At 49.8% G+C, this 16,024-nt stretch overlaps 6 protein-coding genes across 6 annotated transcripts; 4 read left to right on the forward strand and 2 right to left on the reverse strand.

Annotated features, from left to right (window-relative positions):
- Window positions 1-521: 521 nt before the first annotated feature.
- On the reverse strand, window positions 522-2,602 carry A1O9_01360 (uncharacterized protein; the record flags this gene model as incomplete). The annotated part of the gene is made up of 9 exons (XM_013410519.1): window positions 522-872; window positions 931-1,051; window positions 1,097-1,186; window positions 1,238-1,334; window positions 1,379-1,678; window positions 1,729-1,960; window positions 2,009-2,195; window positions 2,248-2,300; window positions 2,351-2,602. The coding sequence occupies 9 exons, from the start codon at window positions 2,600-2,602 to the stop codon at window positions 522-524; spliced, it is 1,683 nt and encodes a 560-aa protein (XP_013265973.1).
- Window positions 2,603-5,912: 3,310 nt separating this feature from the next.
- On the forward strand, window positions 5,913-7,543 carry A1O9_01361 (uncharacterized protein; the record flags this gene model as incomplete). Its single annotated transcript, XM_013410520.1, has 2 exons — window positions 5,913-6,225; window positions 6,276-7,543. 2 exons carry the CDS (start codon window positions 5,913-5,915, stop codon window positions 7,541-7,543), a joined length of 1,581 nt encoding a protein of 526 aa, XP_013265974.1.
- A 491-nt stretch (window positions 7,544-8,034) lies between these two features.
- Window positions 8,035-10,515, forward strand: A1O9_01362 (heat shock protein SSB1; the record flags this gene model as incomplete). Its single annotated transcript, XM_013410521.1, has 7 exons — window positions 8,035-8,077; window positions 8,342-8,468; window positions 8,546-8,711; window positions 8,781-9,488; window positions 9,541-9,737; window positions 9,900-9,933; window positions 9,997-10,515. The coding sequence occupies 7 exons, from the start codon at window positions 8,035-8,037 to the stop codon at window positions 10,513-10,515; spliced, it is 1,794 nt and encodes a 597-aa protein (XP_013265975.1).
- An 833-nt stretch (window positions 10,516-11,348) lies between these two features.
- On the forward strand, window positions 11,349-12,170 carry A1O9_01363 (ureidoglycolate hydrolase; the record flags this gene model as incomplete). The annotated part of the gene is made up of 1 exon (XM_013410522.1): window positions 11,349-12,170. The coding sequence occupies one exon, from the start codon at window positions 11,349-11,351 to the stop codon at window positions 12,168-12,170; it is 822 nt and encodes a 273-aa protein (XP_013265976.1).
- Window positions 12,171-12,733: 563 nt separating this feature from the next.
- On the reverse strand, window positions 12,734-14,820 carry A1O9_01364 (dynein intermediate chain, cytosolic; the record flags this gene model as incomplete). The annotated part of the gene is made up of 2 exons (XM_013410523.1): window positions 12,734-14,653; window positions 14,707-14,820. The coding sequence occupies 2 exons, from the start codon at window positions 14,818-14,820 to the stop codon at window positions 12,734-12,736; spliced, it is 2,034 nt and encodes a 677-aa protein (XP_013265977.1).
- A 373-nt stretch (window positions 14,821-15,193) lies between these two features.
- On the forward strand, window positions 15,194-15,591 carry A1O9_01365 (uncharacterized protein; the record flags this gene model as incomplete). The annotated part of the gene is made up of 3 exons (XM_013410524.1): window positions 15,194-15,223; window positions 15,285-15,468; window positions 15,527-15,591. Exons 1-3 carry the CDS (start codon window positions 15,200-15,202, stop codon window positions 15,589-15,591), a joined length of 273 nt encoding a protein of 90 aa, XP_013265978.1. The 5' UTR covers window positions 15,194-15,199.
- Between the last annotated feature and the right edge of the window lie 433 nt (window positions 15,592-16,024).

Below are 16,024 nucleotides of genomic sequence, written 5' to 3' on the forward strand. Positions count from 1 at the left end.
CCGAGTCTGCTTTACTCGATCTCAGCCCACATTGTAGCATTCCAGTCCCGAGACCCCTTCGGAAGGCACATACTTCGACAAGTCTCCGCAATCACCAATGGTATCCGCGCTGCAGCGCCAAGCGGTGCAATATACATGAAGACTCTCCTTCTCCTCCCGGGAACGGGGTGTCTTTCTAGTCGAGACGCTTCCCGCAAATTTTTCTTAGGCAGTTATCTTGTGACCTTCACAGACCTGGCCTTGATTCAAATCGGGATTTGTTTTGGTCTAGTAAGTGGGAATCTTGTTCAGGGCTTCCGCTTTTGAAACTCACAGGTCCGTATGGTGTTGAAGGTGAGATTGAGTCCAGCGTCTAGGCAGCTAGCAGTTGCACATATTGTTCGGTGACACCAGTTCACCAAGTAAGGCATCCAACCGTTACATTCAGTACTTATACAGACCTAGTGTTCCGAAAGGCTCCCTCCCCGATTGATCGCCCTCGAGGGATGGAACAAGTCCACGGCCCGCCAATCCACCAATGTTCACAACTTCGCCGGCTTTTCCTCTTGTCTCCGGCACGGGAGGTCCTTGCGGAGGATCTTGCCACTTGGCGTCTTGGGCAGGTTCTGGAGCTCCCACACACCGCCTCGCAGCTTCTTGTACCCGGCCACCTGGTTATCGGTCCACGCGCGGATTTCGTCCAGGGCCTTTTGTTTCTGGGCTTGCTTGGACGAAGCGTGCTTGGCTGACAGGGTGATATATGCAATGGGGAGTTCGGTAGCTTGTTCATCTGAATATATCGATGTCACCGCTGCGTCTGCCACGGATGGATGTTGCAGGAGAAGATCCTCCAGCTCGGATGGTGGGACTTGGAAGCCTTTGTATTTGATCAGCTATTCCAGGGTCAGTATCGTTCTACATTTTATCAAGGTACCACTACGTTGGACAAACCTCTTTCAGGCGGTCAGTAACCCAGAAATTGCCGTTCCCGTCAACCCGCATAACATCACCAGTCCGCAGCCATTCACCAACGTAGGTTTCGCGAGTTGCTGGTTCGTTGTTATAATAGCCCCTATAATTGTCAGAACCACCTTGGGAATATTGTTGAACAGCTTACATCATAGTCTGTGGGCCTTTGACCCAGAGTTCACCCTCCTCGCCTGGTGCAACGTCTTTGAGAGAGACTGGATCTACAAGACGAACTTCACTTTGGCGATTTTAGCAGAAAGAAGCTCACGGATTAAGGACAAATACGTACGTTCCAGAAACAGGTTTTCCCACAGTGCCAATGTTGTTCTCGTCGTCCAATGTGGTCTGTAGCAACACCGTGGGTGCACATTCACTCATACCATAACCTAAATCCCGGGTCAGAAGCAACCGTGTTGAGAATTGTCGGGACACTTGCCTTGAATGATTCTAGAATCGGCTCCGAATCTTGCTTTCAGCCTGACCTGCAACGCTCTCTTCGTAGGTGCTGCGGAGATCAAGATCGTTTTTAGTGATGATAGATCGTATTTGGCGACCGCGGCGGCGTCCGCAAGTTGTACAGCAATCGGTGGTACAATGTGAGCCCAGTTGGCTTTATACTCAGACATCTTGCGACAAAAGAGCTCAAATTCGAATGCTGGGATGCCACATGTGAACGAGCCCACCCACATCCCCATAAGAACAACCACTGATAGCCCATAGACGTGACAGTCTGAAAGATGTAAGCTCAAAAGCCTAGAATTCGGTCGCTGAAATACTCACAGGGAGGGAAGAAGCATTCTCTGGAAGAAGATACGACTAACCCCGGGACCGCTATCCGAGATTGCAACATGTTGGAGACAATGTTGTAATGGGACAGCTGAACACCTTTGATTTTGCCTGTCGTACCGGAAGAAAATACGATGAAAGCGGTCACATCTTTTGCGGATTTGCCTTGCAGATCGTAAGCAGGGAAAGTTTCATGTTCCAGGGTCCCGGTGATGTCGTCCGGAAACTGTCAGGAGTTAGATCTTAAGCTTGGGCAAGGGCATGTTTTCTCTACCAGTTTCAAGTTTTCATATCTCTCGATGAGGGTGAAGACGGTGGGTCTCTGCGATCCATCCAAAGCCAGCTGCTGAAGTGCAGAGCTTACCGCTGCTAGCTTGCTTGGATGTATCGCAAGATGACTCGGCTTGACCAAGGAGACAGCGTGAGCAATATCCTTGGCTACTGATGCGGGATTGAGGGGTCTTGATTAACATGTGAGATTGTAGCCAATACGCGCGCGAGATGGAAACGTACGAAAATACTGCTCCCAACCACAATGTAGCATGAGCCAGAATTATGAAGTCTGTCTGGCCAAGGTCAGTATGTAAGGCCCCCTGGCGCATCGGATCTGACATACCGAATTAGGGACAAGAACCATCAGCCTATCTCCCTCCTTTAAACCCAGTCGATGTTTCAACCCCCAAGCGCATTTGGCGGCTTGCTCTCGAAGGCCTCCATATGTGAGGCTCTTGTTTGCTATTGTGTCGATGTGGACCACTTTATCGGCCGGACAAAGGTCTGGATTGTACTTTGTCATAAATTGGGAAACAGTGATCTTGTCATCAAAACCAACAGGGCAGAAAGGTCCTCTCATCGCATATGAAGACATCGTGACGGGGCCTGCTCTTAACTTGTGTTGTCCTCCTAACACTCCAGTACTGAGAAGCTCTCCGTTATCACTTTTAGAGTGACGCACTGAAAATCAAGAAAAGATCTGAGATATAGATATAGAATGGTTAAGAATACTTCACCTCTCGTCTTGAGGTCTCCCGAGGCGTTAATTGAATCAACGTGGATGTTCATTCGCTGTTCGGGGACTGTAGCGGAGCCCCGTTGACTCCAAAGCTCAACCCAAGCAAATCGCCTCCGCAATGCCTACCATACATAACCTCGGCTACAGAGTCAGACACTGCAAAGTCCAAAATAGCCAACGTTTGACCAGTGGCGATGGCTGGGGCATATATTGGGGTATCCTCTTTCTGCGACTTCCAATTATTGACCTCGATGGGACTTGGTGCATACCCCATACCTGATGAATCTGCCGCTGATATAACACATTCAAAGTACTGTGGCCTGCCTACTGGAATCATGTTCAACCCGCCTCCAGACTCAAGTTATTCGCCGCAGCAAGAAGGGATCTCTAGAGAAAAGCCCGGATTACTAGTGGCTGTGTTGTACCGTAGCTTCCTTGGAAGACATAATGAGTAGCCAGGCTGTCGGCATCTGTGAATGCTGGGGTCCCACAACCATGAATCCGGTGAGGAACCGCGGACGAAGGGCCTCTAATCGCACATCAACTCGTCGAGTCCACCGATGTTCCAGGAAGAGTGTGCGGCGTAGTAGAAGCAAATTGTGTGATTCTGCCTTGCTTGAAGCCGGCCGATGGAACAATGGAATGCTCACCCGGTAAGTGCGCCTGATGCCTGTTCTGGGGAAGGTGGGGATCTCAGATCGGGGAGGGGGCATGTATGCCCATTGCCCAGTGCCCAGTGCCGTTTGCCTACCCATCACGTCGAGTGAGCCTGATGGCGGCCCTCAATATGTACTCTGTACTGGTTGTTATACCACTGACTAGCCCTTGTCTTCGCTTGCGGCACAGGGGCACCCTTTTTATTTCCGTCCTGGACAGCATGCCGCTTGTTTGTAGTGATGCGCTATTTTTATCGTCGCCAAGTCCTTTGTTTCTACGCCTTGACTTCTTCCAGATGAGATCCTGCGAACAACATCGCCTGTTTTATCGTATTCGGCATGCACCATTTTAGGGCCATTGCCTCTTCAATCGCGGGGATGGGCAGGTGACGAAGAGAGATAAATCATGTATCCTTGCCATCTGCATCAGCGCTGAAGGTGAATCACCAAAAATCATACATGGTCGTGTCGAACTCTACGACTATCGCGTAACACACCGCTTCCCAGGAGAAGAAACAAATAAGCTCATCGGCGGGTCATCCACATCGAATTATTTTCAAGGCACTTCGCCTCTTGTGATCTTTCGATAGGCGTGATTTCGGTCAGGCGGGCAGGATGTGTTTCAACGACAAAAACATCGACCCTACCCAACAACCAATCAAGATAACTCAAGCCTCTGAAGCCGAACAAGCCGAGCTCTCGGCTCCAAGCAAGCGAAAGGAGGATAAGAAACGTCCACACACGGATTTCGATGATCGTGGACTTCACTCTGATGAGAAGAATGAAAAGAAAGGCACAGAGTTACACAAGTCCGAGCCCCTGCATCCAGCGCCTATTGTTGACAAGAAGTCGCTCCGCCACAAACACAACCACAGGAGCAGCGGTACCGGCACCTTCGCACCGTTAAATTTTGATTTTAATGCTTAGTGTGAATGATTATCAACCGTCGAGATCCTTGAGCCGACGATATTGTTGGTCAAAGGACTAGAACGGATGAAAGCGAGATGTGGCCAGTCGAGCCAAGATTCTGAAAAGGTCGGGTCTGGAGCAGTGCAACTACTGTGCGTACATACGAGTAGGTGAATATGTATGTACAAATACTCGTCCATGGTATCTCGTCCATGACTCCGTCCATTCTTCTTGTTGAGCGATGCGGACAGCGGAAGGATTCTCCGCTCCCCGAAACAGTGCTGGCTTCCTTGCGACTTTCCATTGGACCGTGACGTACCGACAATTGGATTGATCAACGGCTTGCGTCCTCTGCACGGACAAGAAGGTGTCAGTCATTATCAGCCTGCTGTAGCTCAACCACATGCCACCGATTGACTGCTCTGCCTCCGCCATGAACATGGCGGCACCCACGTGTGTTGGAAAGCATGGTCGGTGTGTAGTTCTTCCGTGCGGTCAGTGCTGGTCACACGTATAATTTTCCACATACAGTATGTGACCCACCTTTACGCCCGGCCGTATCCTATCTATGTCTGCACGACCGTTATAACTGCGGTGCGAAGTAATTAGACGATCCATCTGGCACTCCCAAAACGTGCAAGCGACAGACTTAACTATCAAATAAGTCTACTCGGTACGTACTCGGTACGGACTCTATGTCTCGGAGTCCTGATACTTCGTAAGATTACGAATCCGGGTAGATTGCCAAAGTGACAGATAACCAAATTCTTGCTTTCCCGTCCTATTGTCTCTCGTTGAGTCATGCGCACAGGGGAACACGGCATCATGATATGGGTACGGAGTATCTGGGCTTCTCATTACGCGTACGAAATGATCTTTTGATCCATGACGACAACAACCATGGAAATATGAGTGAATAAATTTGGTGAAGTTTGACATGCTTGTGGGGAAACCATTGCGGCCTAACATCGTCCCGTCGGTGATCGGCCCCTTTCGTAATTACCAATGCCGTTCAGCCTTGCGGCATCGCGCACTCTACGCCCAATATGGCATCCACTGGCGCTTTCTTGAGCCATGGTCGCTATCAGTCTCAACTGAGGTTGCTCCGGTTGGATAAGCAGCAGAACCTTTTTGTTCAGGCAGCTATAATTCACACATTCACTACCAGTCTCCGCTAGAGTATATCTGGATGCCTCCATCCGCTACTTTGGCCATGGCCTCTTTTCCAATGCTCGGAAGTAAAGGGTTCTCACAGATCACCCGTGTTTGCTACTACCACTGATTTCCATATTACCCGTTTCCATGTGAAACTATCACCCCACCGAAGCAAACGCCTGGTATTTCTTCAACAAATAGAGTCATCTTGTATCAGACACAAGCTTGAAAGTCCCCTTCTCGCTCCCACACGCATCCAATATTTTGTGTTTTCCAGAATGGATACCCTCCCTATGTCAAATGCTCCGTCAGGGCTGGAACCACCCCCGGTTCCAACAACTCAACGACAAGAAGCTCAAAGTACTTCCTCCTCCTCGTCTTTTGTTGAAGCAAAGGATGGAGTTCACACATCACCACCTACCTTTGAAATATCCACTCGTTTCCTCATGGCGTTCGCCGCTTTAGCGGTTTTGACTCTGATGGTGGCACTGGATGGTACATCAATATCAGTAGCCTTGCCTATCATTGCCCACAAACTAAACGGAACCGCCATTGAAGCTTTTTGGGCAGGAACTTCATTTCTGCTTGCATCGACTGTCTTTCAGCCAAACTTTGCCAGCTTCAGCCACATCTTCGGACGAATGCCAGTCATCATGATCAGCATAGTCCTGTTCTTTGCAGGTGTGATGATGGCCGCATTAGCCAATGACTTCGGCCTCTTGCTGGCCGGCAGGGCTATTCAGGGAATCGGTGGTGGTGGTAAGTTGTAGATGCTTTCTCCTTGTTGTGTTGACTAACCAGTATCTCAGGTATTATCTCCATGACCGAGATCGTAATTACTGATCTAGTACCACTCCGTTATCGAGGTCAATGGGCCGGAATCATTGGAGGCATGTGGTCCATAGGTAGTGTTTCAGGACCTATTATCGGAGGCGCTTTTGCAACCGTTCAGTGGCGATGGATCTTCTGGATCAATTTACCATTTATAGGAATCGGCGGCATCATGGTTCCTCTCTTTCTGAGACTCAACGTCATTCCACAAAGCATTGCTGCCAAATTGAGAAGAGTCGATTGGATTGGCACCATCTTGTTTGTGGGAAGCATGACAAGCTTCCTCATTCCACTTACCTGGGGAGGTGTCATGTACCCCTGGTCCCATTGGAGAACCCTCGTTCCTCTTATCATCGGCGCTGCTGGTCTCCTCGGCTTCTGCTTCTATGAGAAGTACTTTGCCCCAGAGCCTCTCCTTCGACTGTCAGTGTTTGCAAACCGTACTGCCAACATTGCCTACCTAACCACAACCATTCACGGCCTTATTCTCTGGTGTCTTTTGTATTATCAGCCATTGTACTTTGAGGCTGTGAAGGAGTACAAGCCAGTCATCTCAGGTGTTGCCCTCTTCCCTGCAACGTTCACCGTGGCACCTTTGGCAGTCGTCACTGGGTTTACAATTACCAAACTAGGACGATATAGGTGGGCAATTTGGTCCGGCTGGGTAGTCTCGACGCTTGGTCTTGGTCTGCTGGTCCTACTCAAAGTAGACACAAAGGTCCCACAGTGGATTTTCATTGATCTGGTTTCGGGTGTCGGTCTGGGTATCCTGTTCCCGTCCCTTCAATTCCAGCTGCAAGCCGCCAGTACGAATAAAGATATGGCCTTTGCCGTCGCCATGTTTGTGTTTTTCCGATCCTTCGGTCAAGCGCTGGGGGTCGCGATTGGCGGGGTGGTTTTCCAAAACGAGATGGCCAACAACCTTCGAGCATATCCTCGCTTTGTGGAGCAATCTAGCGAGCTCGCAAAGGATGCAGCTGCCTTGGTTGAGATCATCAAGCACACTGCCGTCGCCGACGGAAAGCTTGATCTTCAGACCGCATACACTGATAGTTTGAGAACCGTCTACATTTTCCTCACAGTCTTGGCTGGAGTCTGTCTTATTGCAAGTCTCTGGATCAAAGGGTACGACTTGAATGTCGGTTTGGAGACCGAACAAGGTTTGATTGTTAAGCAGAAGAAGATAGACATTCGAGCGGAGGAAGGCCAGGGTGCTGTTGGAAAGTCCGAGGCCCCTAATGCATGAGGGCCGCTCCTCGCTTCGACGCCCTGAGATCCAGATTGTGGAAACTTTGGCGGCAAGACAGACCTGAGATCAAGAGGGATAGATGCGACTGATGATGTTTTATACCATTTGCTAGGACACCGGCACTAATACTTACGATTAATGTGGAAATAGAGAACCCGCCACTCTTTGGGCAGCGGTAGAATACCTAATAGGTGGACGCCGTTGATAGACTATGTACAACACAGTTTCCTTTCAAACAAGACTCACGTTGTGCTCCGTTAGCTAGGGAACAATAGAAAATCCGGGCCGAGGGGCAAAGGCGGTGAAGTTAGCCCGCGTAAACTCTTGGCGAAATTTTTAGACTTTCGAGAAAATTCATGCACCAAAAGTTCGCCAGAGTGGGTGGGTTTGCTTGCACCTCCCATTCCTCTTTCTTGTGAGTTGAACGACCTTCTTGTCTCACTCTTCTGAGAAGTCGCTCCAGGGAACTTTCTCCATATCCATTAATCATGTCGGAAGAGGTTTATGAAGGTGCCATTGGCATCGATCTTGGTATGTATTATCCCATCATCAGGCGCTGAGGGGAATTGTGCGCAGTCTAACAGATATTCAGGCACTACCTACTCATGCGTTGCCAACTACGAAGGCACCAATGTCGAGATCAGTACGTCTTCCTCTCCATTTCCTCATTGAGAGGTCTTACAGAAGTCCACCCCCCTTCTCGCAAATTCCTCCCCCATTCATCACCCGTTTCTATCCATGTTGTGCACATTTTTCCGCCGCAGATTTTTCAAACATTTCTCACATATAGCGAAGTCGCGAATGAGCAAGGCAGCTTCACCACTCCCTCGTTCGTCTCGTTCACCGATGAGGAGCGTCTCATCGGCGAGGCCGCAAAAAACCAGGCCGCTATGAACCCAGCAAATACCGTCTTCGATATCAAGTGAGTTGAGCTTTCAGAATAGACGGTCCCTATATCGTCTACAAAGATACGTTCCTCATATTTACGACCTGATGTAGGCGATTGATCGGACGAAGATTCGATGACCCCACCGTGAAGAAGGATGTCGAAACATGGCCGTTCAAGATCATCGATCAGGGTGGCAATCCGTTCGTCCAGGTTGAATACCTCAAAGAGACAAAGACATTCTCCCCCCAGGAGATCTCTTCCATGGTTTTGACAAAGGTATGGCGAAATCAGTTTTTCTCGGATAGACATTATCTTTTTCCAATTTTATCCTAATCCGTGCAATAGATGAAGGAGGTCGCCGAAACCAAGCTCGGGAAGAAGGTCTCCAAGGCTGTCATCACTGTCCCTGCTTACTTCAACGATAACCAACGACAAGCCACCAAAGATGCTGGTGCCATCGCTGGTCTCAATGTCCTCCGTATCATCAACGAGCCCACTGCTGCTGCCATCGCTTACGGTCTTGGCTCTGGCAAGTCTGAGAAGGAGCGCAACGTTCTGATCTATGATCTTGGTGGTGGAACTTTTGATGTATCTCTTTTGAACATTCAGGGTGGCGTGTTCACCGTCAAGGCCACTGCCGGTGATACCCATTTGGGCGGTCAAGATTTCGATACCAACCTCCTCGATCACTTTAAGAAGGAGTTCCAGCGAAAGACCAAGAAGGATCTTTCTGGTGATGCCCGTGCCCTTCGAAGACTTCGGACCGCCTGTGAACGTGCCAAGCGTACCTTGTCCAATGGAACCCAAACCACCGTCGAGATCGATTCTCTCTTCGATGGTGAGGATTTCAACTCTCAGATCACTCGTGCTCGTTTCGAGGATCTGAACGCAAAGGCCTTCAGTGGCACTTTGGAGCCTGTCCAGCAAGTCCTGAAGGATTCTGGTATCGAAAAGTCCAAGGTTGATGAAATTGTGCTTGTTGGTGGTTCTACCCGTATCCCTCGTATCCAGAAGCTGTTGAGCGACTTCTTCGATGGAAAGAAGTTGGAGAAGGTACGTTGACTGTTCTCGAACGGATTCAATAACTATACTGATTAAAAGATAGAGCATCAACCCCGACGAGGCTGTTGCCTATGGTGCCGCCGTTCAGGCTGGTATCCTATCTGGCATGGCTACTTCTGCCGATACGGCTGACCTGCTCTTGCTCGATGTCATTCCTCTCTCTTTGGGTGTTGCCATGGAGGGTAACATCTTTGCCCCCGTCGTTGCTCGTGGTTCCACAGTCCCTTGCCTCAAGAAACGGTTAGTAGACCCGCCCTCTTTCCGTTCTCTGCCCTTCCCCGTTTTGCGCCCCCCCCTACTCTTCCCCCCCCAACCCAAAACAAAACTTTCATCCATCGATTTGTGATTATTTGAGTTCGGCATTTCATTCTCAACCATTCTATGTACTGACGAATCGAATAGAACGTTCACAACCGTAGTCGATTCCCAAGTTCAGGTGCGTTCACGACCTACTAGTTATCCCTTTTGCTATCTATCATGAAATTAATACTTTCTATAGGTTCAATTCCCTGTCTTCCAGGGCGAGCGAACCAACTGTGAAGACAATACTTCCCTTGGTGAATTCACTCTTGCTCCCATCCCACCTATGAAAGCCGGTGATGCCGCACTCGAGGTTGTGTTCGAAGTAGATGTCAACGGTATTCTGAAGGTCACTGCAACTGAGAAGTCATCCGGCCGAACCGCCAACATCACCATCTCCAATGCTGTTGGCAAGCTCTCCACTGGCGAAATCGAGAAGATGGTTGAGGATGCTGAGAAATTCAAGACTTCCGACGAGGCTTTCACCAAGAAGTTCGAAGCCAAACAACAACTTGAGTCATACATTGGCCGCGTTGAGGAGCTTATCAACGACCCCGGTTTGTCGATGAAAATGAAGCGTGGTAACAAGGCCAAGATCGAGGAGGCTCTTAGTGATGCTATGCAGCAACTAGAGGTCGATGACTCATCGCCAGATGACCTCAAGAAGAAGGAGTTGGCTTTGAAGCGTGCCATGACCAAGGCCATGGCTACGAGGTAGAAAGTACGTGCCAGCTCTGTTTCAGCCGGCGCATGGCAGGACACAGAGCCACACCTATTCGTCTTAACGATTTCAAAATTGAAACTTCGAGACCTTGATGCTTTGCAGCGTCTTTCACGAAATGGGGGGTTATGCAAACACACCATTACGCATTTTTTCCAACATTGTGGTCGGCGTCACTTTCGGATAGTTCTCTTCGAAACAAAAGTGTGTGGTTTCCTGCCAGAAAGCTGGGAAAGGTCTGTTACTTTTGTAGATAGAGCCGGCAGATTTTTCCCGTAAACCGGTTGCTGAAATCGATGAAATTGATCAAACGAATTTATCCTTTACCTCAGTGTAGCTTGACATCTTTCTTAACCCATCATGTATGCATTACTACCTGTGCAGGTAGGGTATTTTGAACGTTGGCCAAAAGTTCCTGGGCACTCATTCTTCTAGAGTAGAGTGCCGTTGGTATGCGAGCGCGGATGGGAAAAGACAAGATCCAAGCCCTCTGATCCAAAACCCCACGTCCTCAAACCTTCAACGGTTATTTCCGTCGCCCGTCAGTTGCACTACTCTGTTCCCAATGCGCTCTCTTCTTTAAAGGGTCAATATATACACAGTAAATAGAGGCCCTCTGGGCACGAGCAGAAGCACCGCGATGCTCATTGCATTTCCTTGGGATCAGAAAGCAAGGTCAAATACATTTTCGACACCACAGATAAAGCCAGAGAAATCCTGCTGGTTTGGTTCCTGAGCAGAATTTTTGGGCTTCTTGTCGAGGCTTGTGAAACGAGGAGAACGGCCTCTGTCAGAGGAAACGAAGGGTAGTCTTTGTTCTCGGTGTCAAGATGTCAACGTCACCGCCGTCGCTTCCCAAGATCCTCGAACACCCCTTGCTCCTCCCGCTGGAACTCCTCACACCAGCATCATTTGCACCGTTCGGCACCGCCATCTCTCCAGCCTTCTCTTCTAATTTAAATACACCACCATCCACGATCCCACACCCTCTACACGCACCACACCAGCCGGCTGCTAGATATGCGAATCAAAATTCCGCACTGAAGACGTCTCCAGTCTCAATATTCGAGAATCGCTACCCACCGACTCCACCATCAGAGCCGCAGATGAGCATGTTCTCATGCTTTCCGCGGAATTTGAGTGGGATCGGGATCGAGACTGCAGGCTCCGAGACCCAGCAAGCAGGGTCGTCACCTCGCGTCCGGTTCCGAGTTGCGATCCTGGAACGCCATCCACATACGACCCAGACATTTTCGCCATTGGGTCTAGCCACAGGAGAAGACAACAATCGTGCAAAGACTTTCTTCCTAGTGATCGTCGCGCCCTCGCTCCCAACCACCACCAGAAACAGCTCCAGCCGGGATCTCGAGATCAAGTCACCACCCGACCTAACCCGTCTCCGCGCGTTCATCGCACAGGGCGACCAGGCCGTCACGTATGGGGCGGGCACATGGCACGCACCGATGGTCGTGCTGGGCGAGCGGCGGGTGGATTTCCTGGTCACACAGTTTGTCAACGGCATCGCCGATGACGACTGCCAGGAGGTGCTTCTGGGAGAGGGGAATAGTGTGGGTGTACCGCTGGACGGGTTGAGGTTGAGGATGGGTACGACCACGAAAGAAGAGTCCAGAGCAAGGGCGGCCAAGTTGTGAGTCGAGTGGGCCACTTTCGACTCTATCGTAGGGCTTGTGCAGCAAGGCTGACTAGCAGTATTGCTGTACTTTCGGGGTAAAAGATGAGGAAGACGGCATGGTGGTATGTCCGAAGCGAAGGCGAAGGAGTCGTCTTCGGGGGAGAAGCAAAACGTGTGCGCTCCTACTGCTCCTACTGTGTGCGATCCACACGAACGAAACTGAAGAGAGCCGAACCAGCGAATCTGGTCAAAAGAAAAGTTTTGCGACACTACTATGAAGGAGTGCATCTAGTGAGCCCATTTTATTCTGTTCGGAAATGGATTGCTTTCACAGCAGACGACTTTAGTTAAACATGTCGATTCGAATTGATGACGCCGAATTTTCTCCCAAAATGCTCCTCCTTTGAGGTGGGGTATCATAGTGCTTCAAGACACTCTTGCCAAAAAAAAAGCAAGCCAAACCAGGGTAACACGCTCAGTCCAGGACACCGCTTTTGCCCACGTCTCAAAAGATAGAACTCTTCCAATAATCTCGGTGTGAGAAGAAGACGAAGATTTGGGCCTCCAGGACTCCGCTGGAGACTATTTCGCACTCGCACCTTCTAATCTGGTTACCAGCCGCTTCATCGCTTTCCATTCTTCTTCGTTCACCTCCGTATTTCCTCCCTGGAGGCCCTTACCGACATCGAAGACAGTGACTACACCATCGAGTCCACCAACGGCGATTTGGCTGCCGCGTTTCTCCTCCCATGCCAGCTTATTTAGCCCTTTGAAGGGTAAGATACCGCTCTTACCTCGAGTAGGGTTGACTTTGGTAATCGGCACCTCGAGATCATAGCTTAAGTCGAATACCTCTAGGTCACCAGATCCTGTCACACAACCAAAGACGGATGGCTTGTAAGGAGCCCATTTGGTGTCATAGACTAAGTCTTCACGTGCGATATCGAGAATGGGTTTGACGTTTTTGTCAGCAACCGTCGCAACAGAGCTTGCAGCAGGTTTGACCCTCCAAAGCTTGATGCTCCAGTCCGAACTCGAACTGAGGAGGAGGTCACCTAGGTCCAAAGGCCCACGTGTAGGATGGAATTGAGAACTCATAACAGGCGCAGAGTGGCCGCGGTAAGCAACACGATTGTCCACGCCAGCTTGAGCACCTGCTCGGTCGTAGCGGTGGCAAGGATATATAGCTCCTTCCTCTGTACCAACGAGGAAAAAGGTTGGGTCAGATGCTGGGAAGCTCATGCTCGTTGGTGCAAGGTCGTCGGTTCTGGCAGGAGCAGGGGTATTGAGAACCAGGTACTCTTGTGCTTGGGTCAACATGTCGACGGACCAGGAGCACACAACTCCGTCCATGGAAGCTGTCACGATATTGTGAGCATTAGGAGTTCCCACCACGTTAATACTGTAGACTGGATGAGTATGTCCCAAATGTGAGCCTGATTGAGGTGTCTTCTGGACTGGCTGACCGGTTCTGCCCGAAGATCTTGTATCCCAGAGACATATTTGTCCAGAATAACAACCCCCAATAACTAGATTTGGGTGGAATGGCGAAAATCGAGCTGAAAGAACGTCTGATGAAGCCGTGAAAGAATATTCTGGACTGGACGGAGCGTGAACGTTCCAGAGGAGAACCAGACCAGCAGGTTCGTGAGGAGCGGACGGGTTTTTGGTATAGGACGATAGAAGCAGTTCGTTGAAATGAGGCGAAAATTGAATATCTGAGACTATTCGTCTTCGGGAGTGACGGTCAGAAAATAGTTGGAATGACTCGCGCAAAGAATGAGACTTTTTATTGGATCGTGCATAACTCGTATCATCCTCGTCATCCAGGCTCGATGTTCGGGTATAATCAGTCAACAGATCGTATTCATCGTCCAGGTCCAAGGCTCGCTCAATAACTTTGGAAGAACGCTCGACAAAAGAGACAAATTCAGAGGATCCAACGACAGCATTCAACTCGGTGTTGGTCAATGTTCGAAGAGGGAAGCGTTGTTGAGAGGAGGCCGACAATGAAATTGTAGACTCTCTGTTGAGGGTGGCCCTCAGCTCATCTTCGATCTCCTTGCGCAGGCTGACTCTTATTTCCTCGTCTCTTTCCTGATCCCTCCTGCTGAGCCGCTTTCTGGAACGGACAGGTAGTTCGTCGTCTGACGTGGCCTGTGACTTAGTGGTATCCTCGACATATGGCTCTGTCTGTACACCCTTGGTATAGGTAATGTATTCACGTTTGGGGGCAGCGGGTTCACTGGTGGAAGAATCCTCGTAGACGGGAAATGAGGTAGGAGAAGAATCGGTTTGGGTGGAGATAGATTGCATTAATATCCGAGGTGATGGTTCAACATCGGACTGAGGAGTTATCTGCCCGGTGCCTTGGATAGAGGACGGTCGACTCGCCCTCCTGCTATCCGAAGCAGTTGAATCTCGTTGACGCCCGATCAGCGTAGACACCAAGTGGTCGATCTCGGATTTACGCTCCTCTGCTGTCCTGCTTGGGGAGGGAGCCTTGATATGGTCAGCACGACTCCTCCCATTTTCGCATGGAATAGTAGACCTACCTCTCCAATACTATGACGACCGGAGGAATACTGTTCTTCGCGCAATGCCCGCTGGCGTTTAAGTTCGGCGAGGCGCGCCTTCTTAGCGAGAAGCTCATCTTTGTGAGACGACATTTTTAAGTGCGAGGTTCCAGCTGGAGGGGGAATGGTGTGGAGTAAGGCCCAGGCACGGAGCGTGTACTGAAGCCGTATGTTGCAGCAATAGTCCTCGCTTTCAATATTAATGGCAGGAGTCGCTTGGTGTTCATTTGGATGGCATTGGATATCTTTTGGGGACAGGTCACGTGTTCAGCTCGCGTGGGTTTTTTTGTTAGAGCTCCTTCGGGAACAAATGGAACATCCTCTCAGAATCTAAGCTGCTACAAGACCTCTTTCTCAACACAACAGATACAATTTGGCTGCGACATCCAGTCACTCAAGAGTGCGCGCGCAACTGCAGATCCAGATATACTAGCAACGAGCGTCTGCTGTTGATCGCACCCTTAGAGTTACGATGTCAACCTCTCAAGGAGTCAATGTATGCCAAAATTCAATCCGCGAGGTGCAATCTAGTACGGACGAGCGCTAATTAGACATAGGTGCTCCGATACTCGGCTCTCATCGCTGGTCTCTTCTACGGGTTCTACCACCAAAGAACAATTACATCAAATAACGCAGCTACACATGCTCAAGCCGAATACCAACACAAGGTTGATTTAATACAAAAGGCAAAGCTCGAATGGGCCAAGAAGACTCTACCTCCTTCAGCGGACAGCGGCAATGGTTTGTAGCCTTAGCGAGCCGCAGCGTGAAAAGCTACACCCAGACTGACGTGTTACAGTTGACTTCAACGATAAGAACTTTGACCTAGAAGCGTACCTCACTAAGCTCTCGGCGGAGAATTAAAGTGCGAGGACGAGATTTACTAGCTGTTGAGGAGAGACTTCCAAGTTAAAAGAGTTACGGAGTGGACAGAATAGACATGGCGTTCATCTGGAATTGATACCCATGCTATTGGGATCTCAACAAACGGCGCCCGCGCCTATGAACCCGCGCCAAAACACCCAAAATTACCAAACAACTTGTACATACCTGTCCATGGCAGCCCCTGGTCTGTAAAAACATGAAGTATGTCCCATTGGAACTCGCGAGGACAGTGGCTTTCAAGCTAGGCACTTGAAAGTGATTCGTGGTCCAGCCTGCCCTTTACACAGATTCCCAAAGCCATGGCCTTCATTCGATTCATTCTCAAGACTGCCCAGGATATCCTCCATGCAACTATCGGCCACTGGTGAATAACTTGATGCCCAAGCGGTTGAGTACTGCTCATACTATTGAT

The sequence above is a fragment of the Exophiala aquamarina genome (assembly GCF_000709125.1).
Source record: "Exophiala aquamarina CBS 119918 chromosome Unknown aczIA-supercont1.1, whole genome shotgun sequence".
Taxonomy (NCBI): domain Eukaryota; kingdom Fungi; phylum Ascomycota; class Eurotiomycetes; order Chaetothyriales; family Herpotrichiellaceae; genus Exophiala; species Exophiala aquamarina.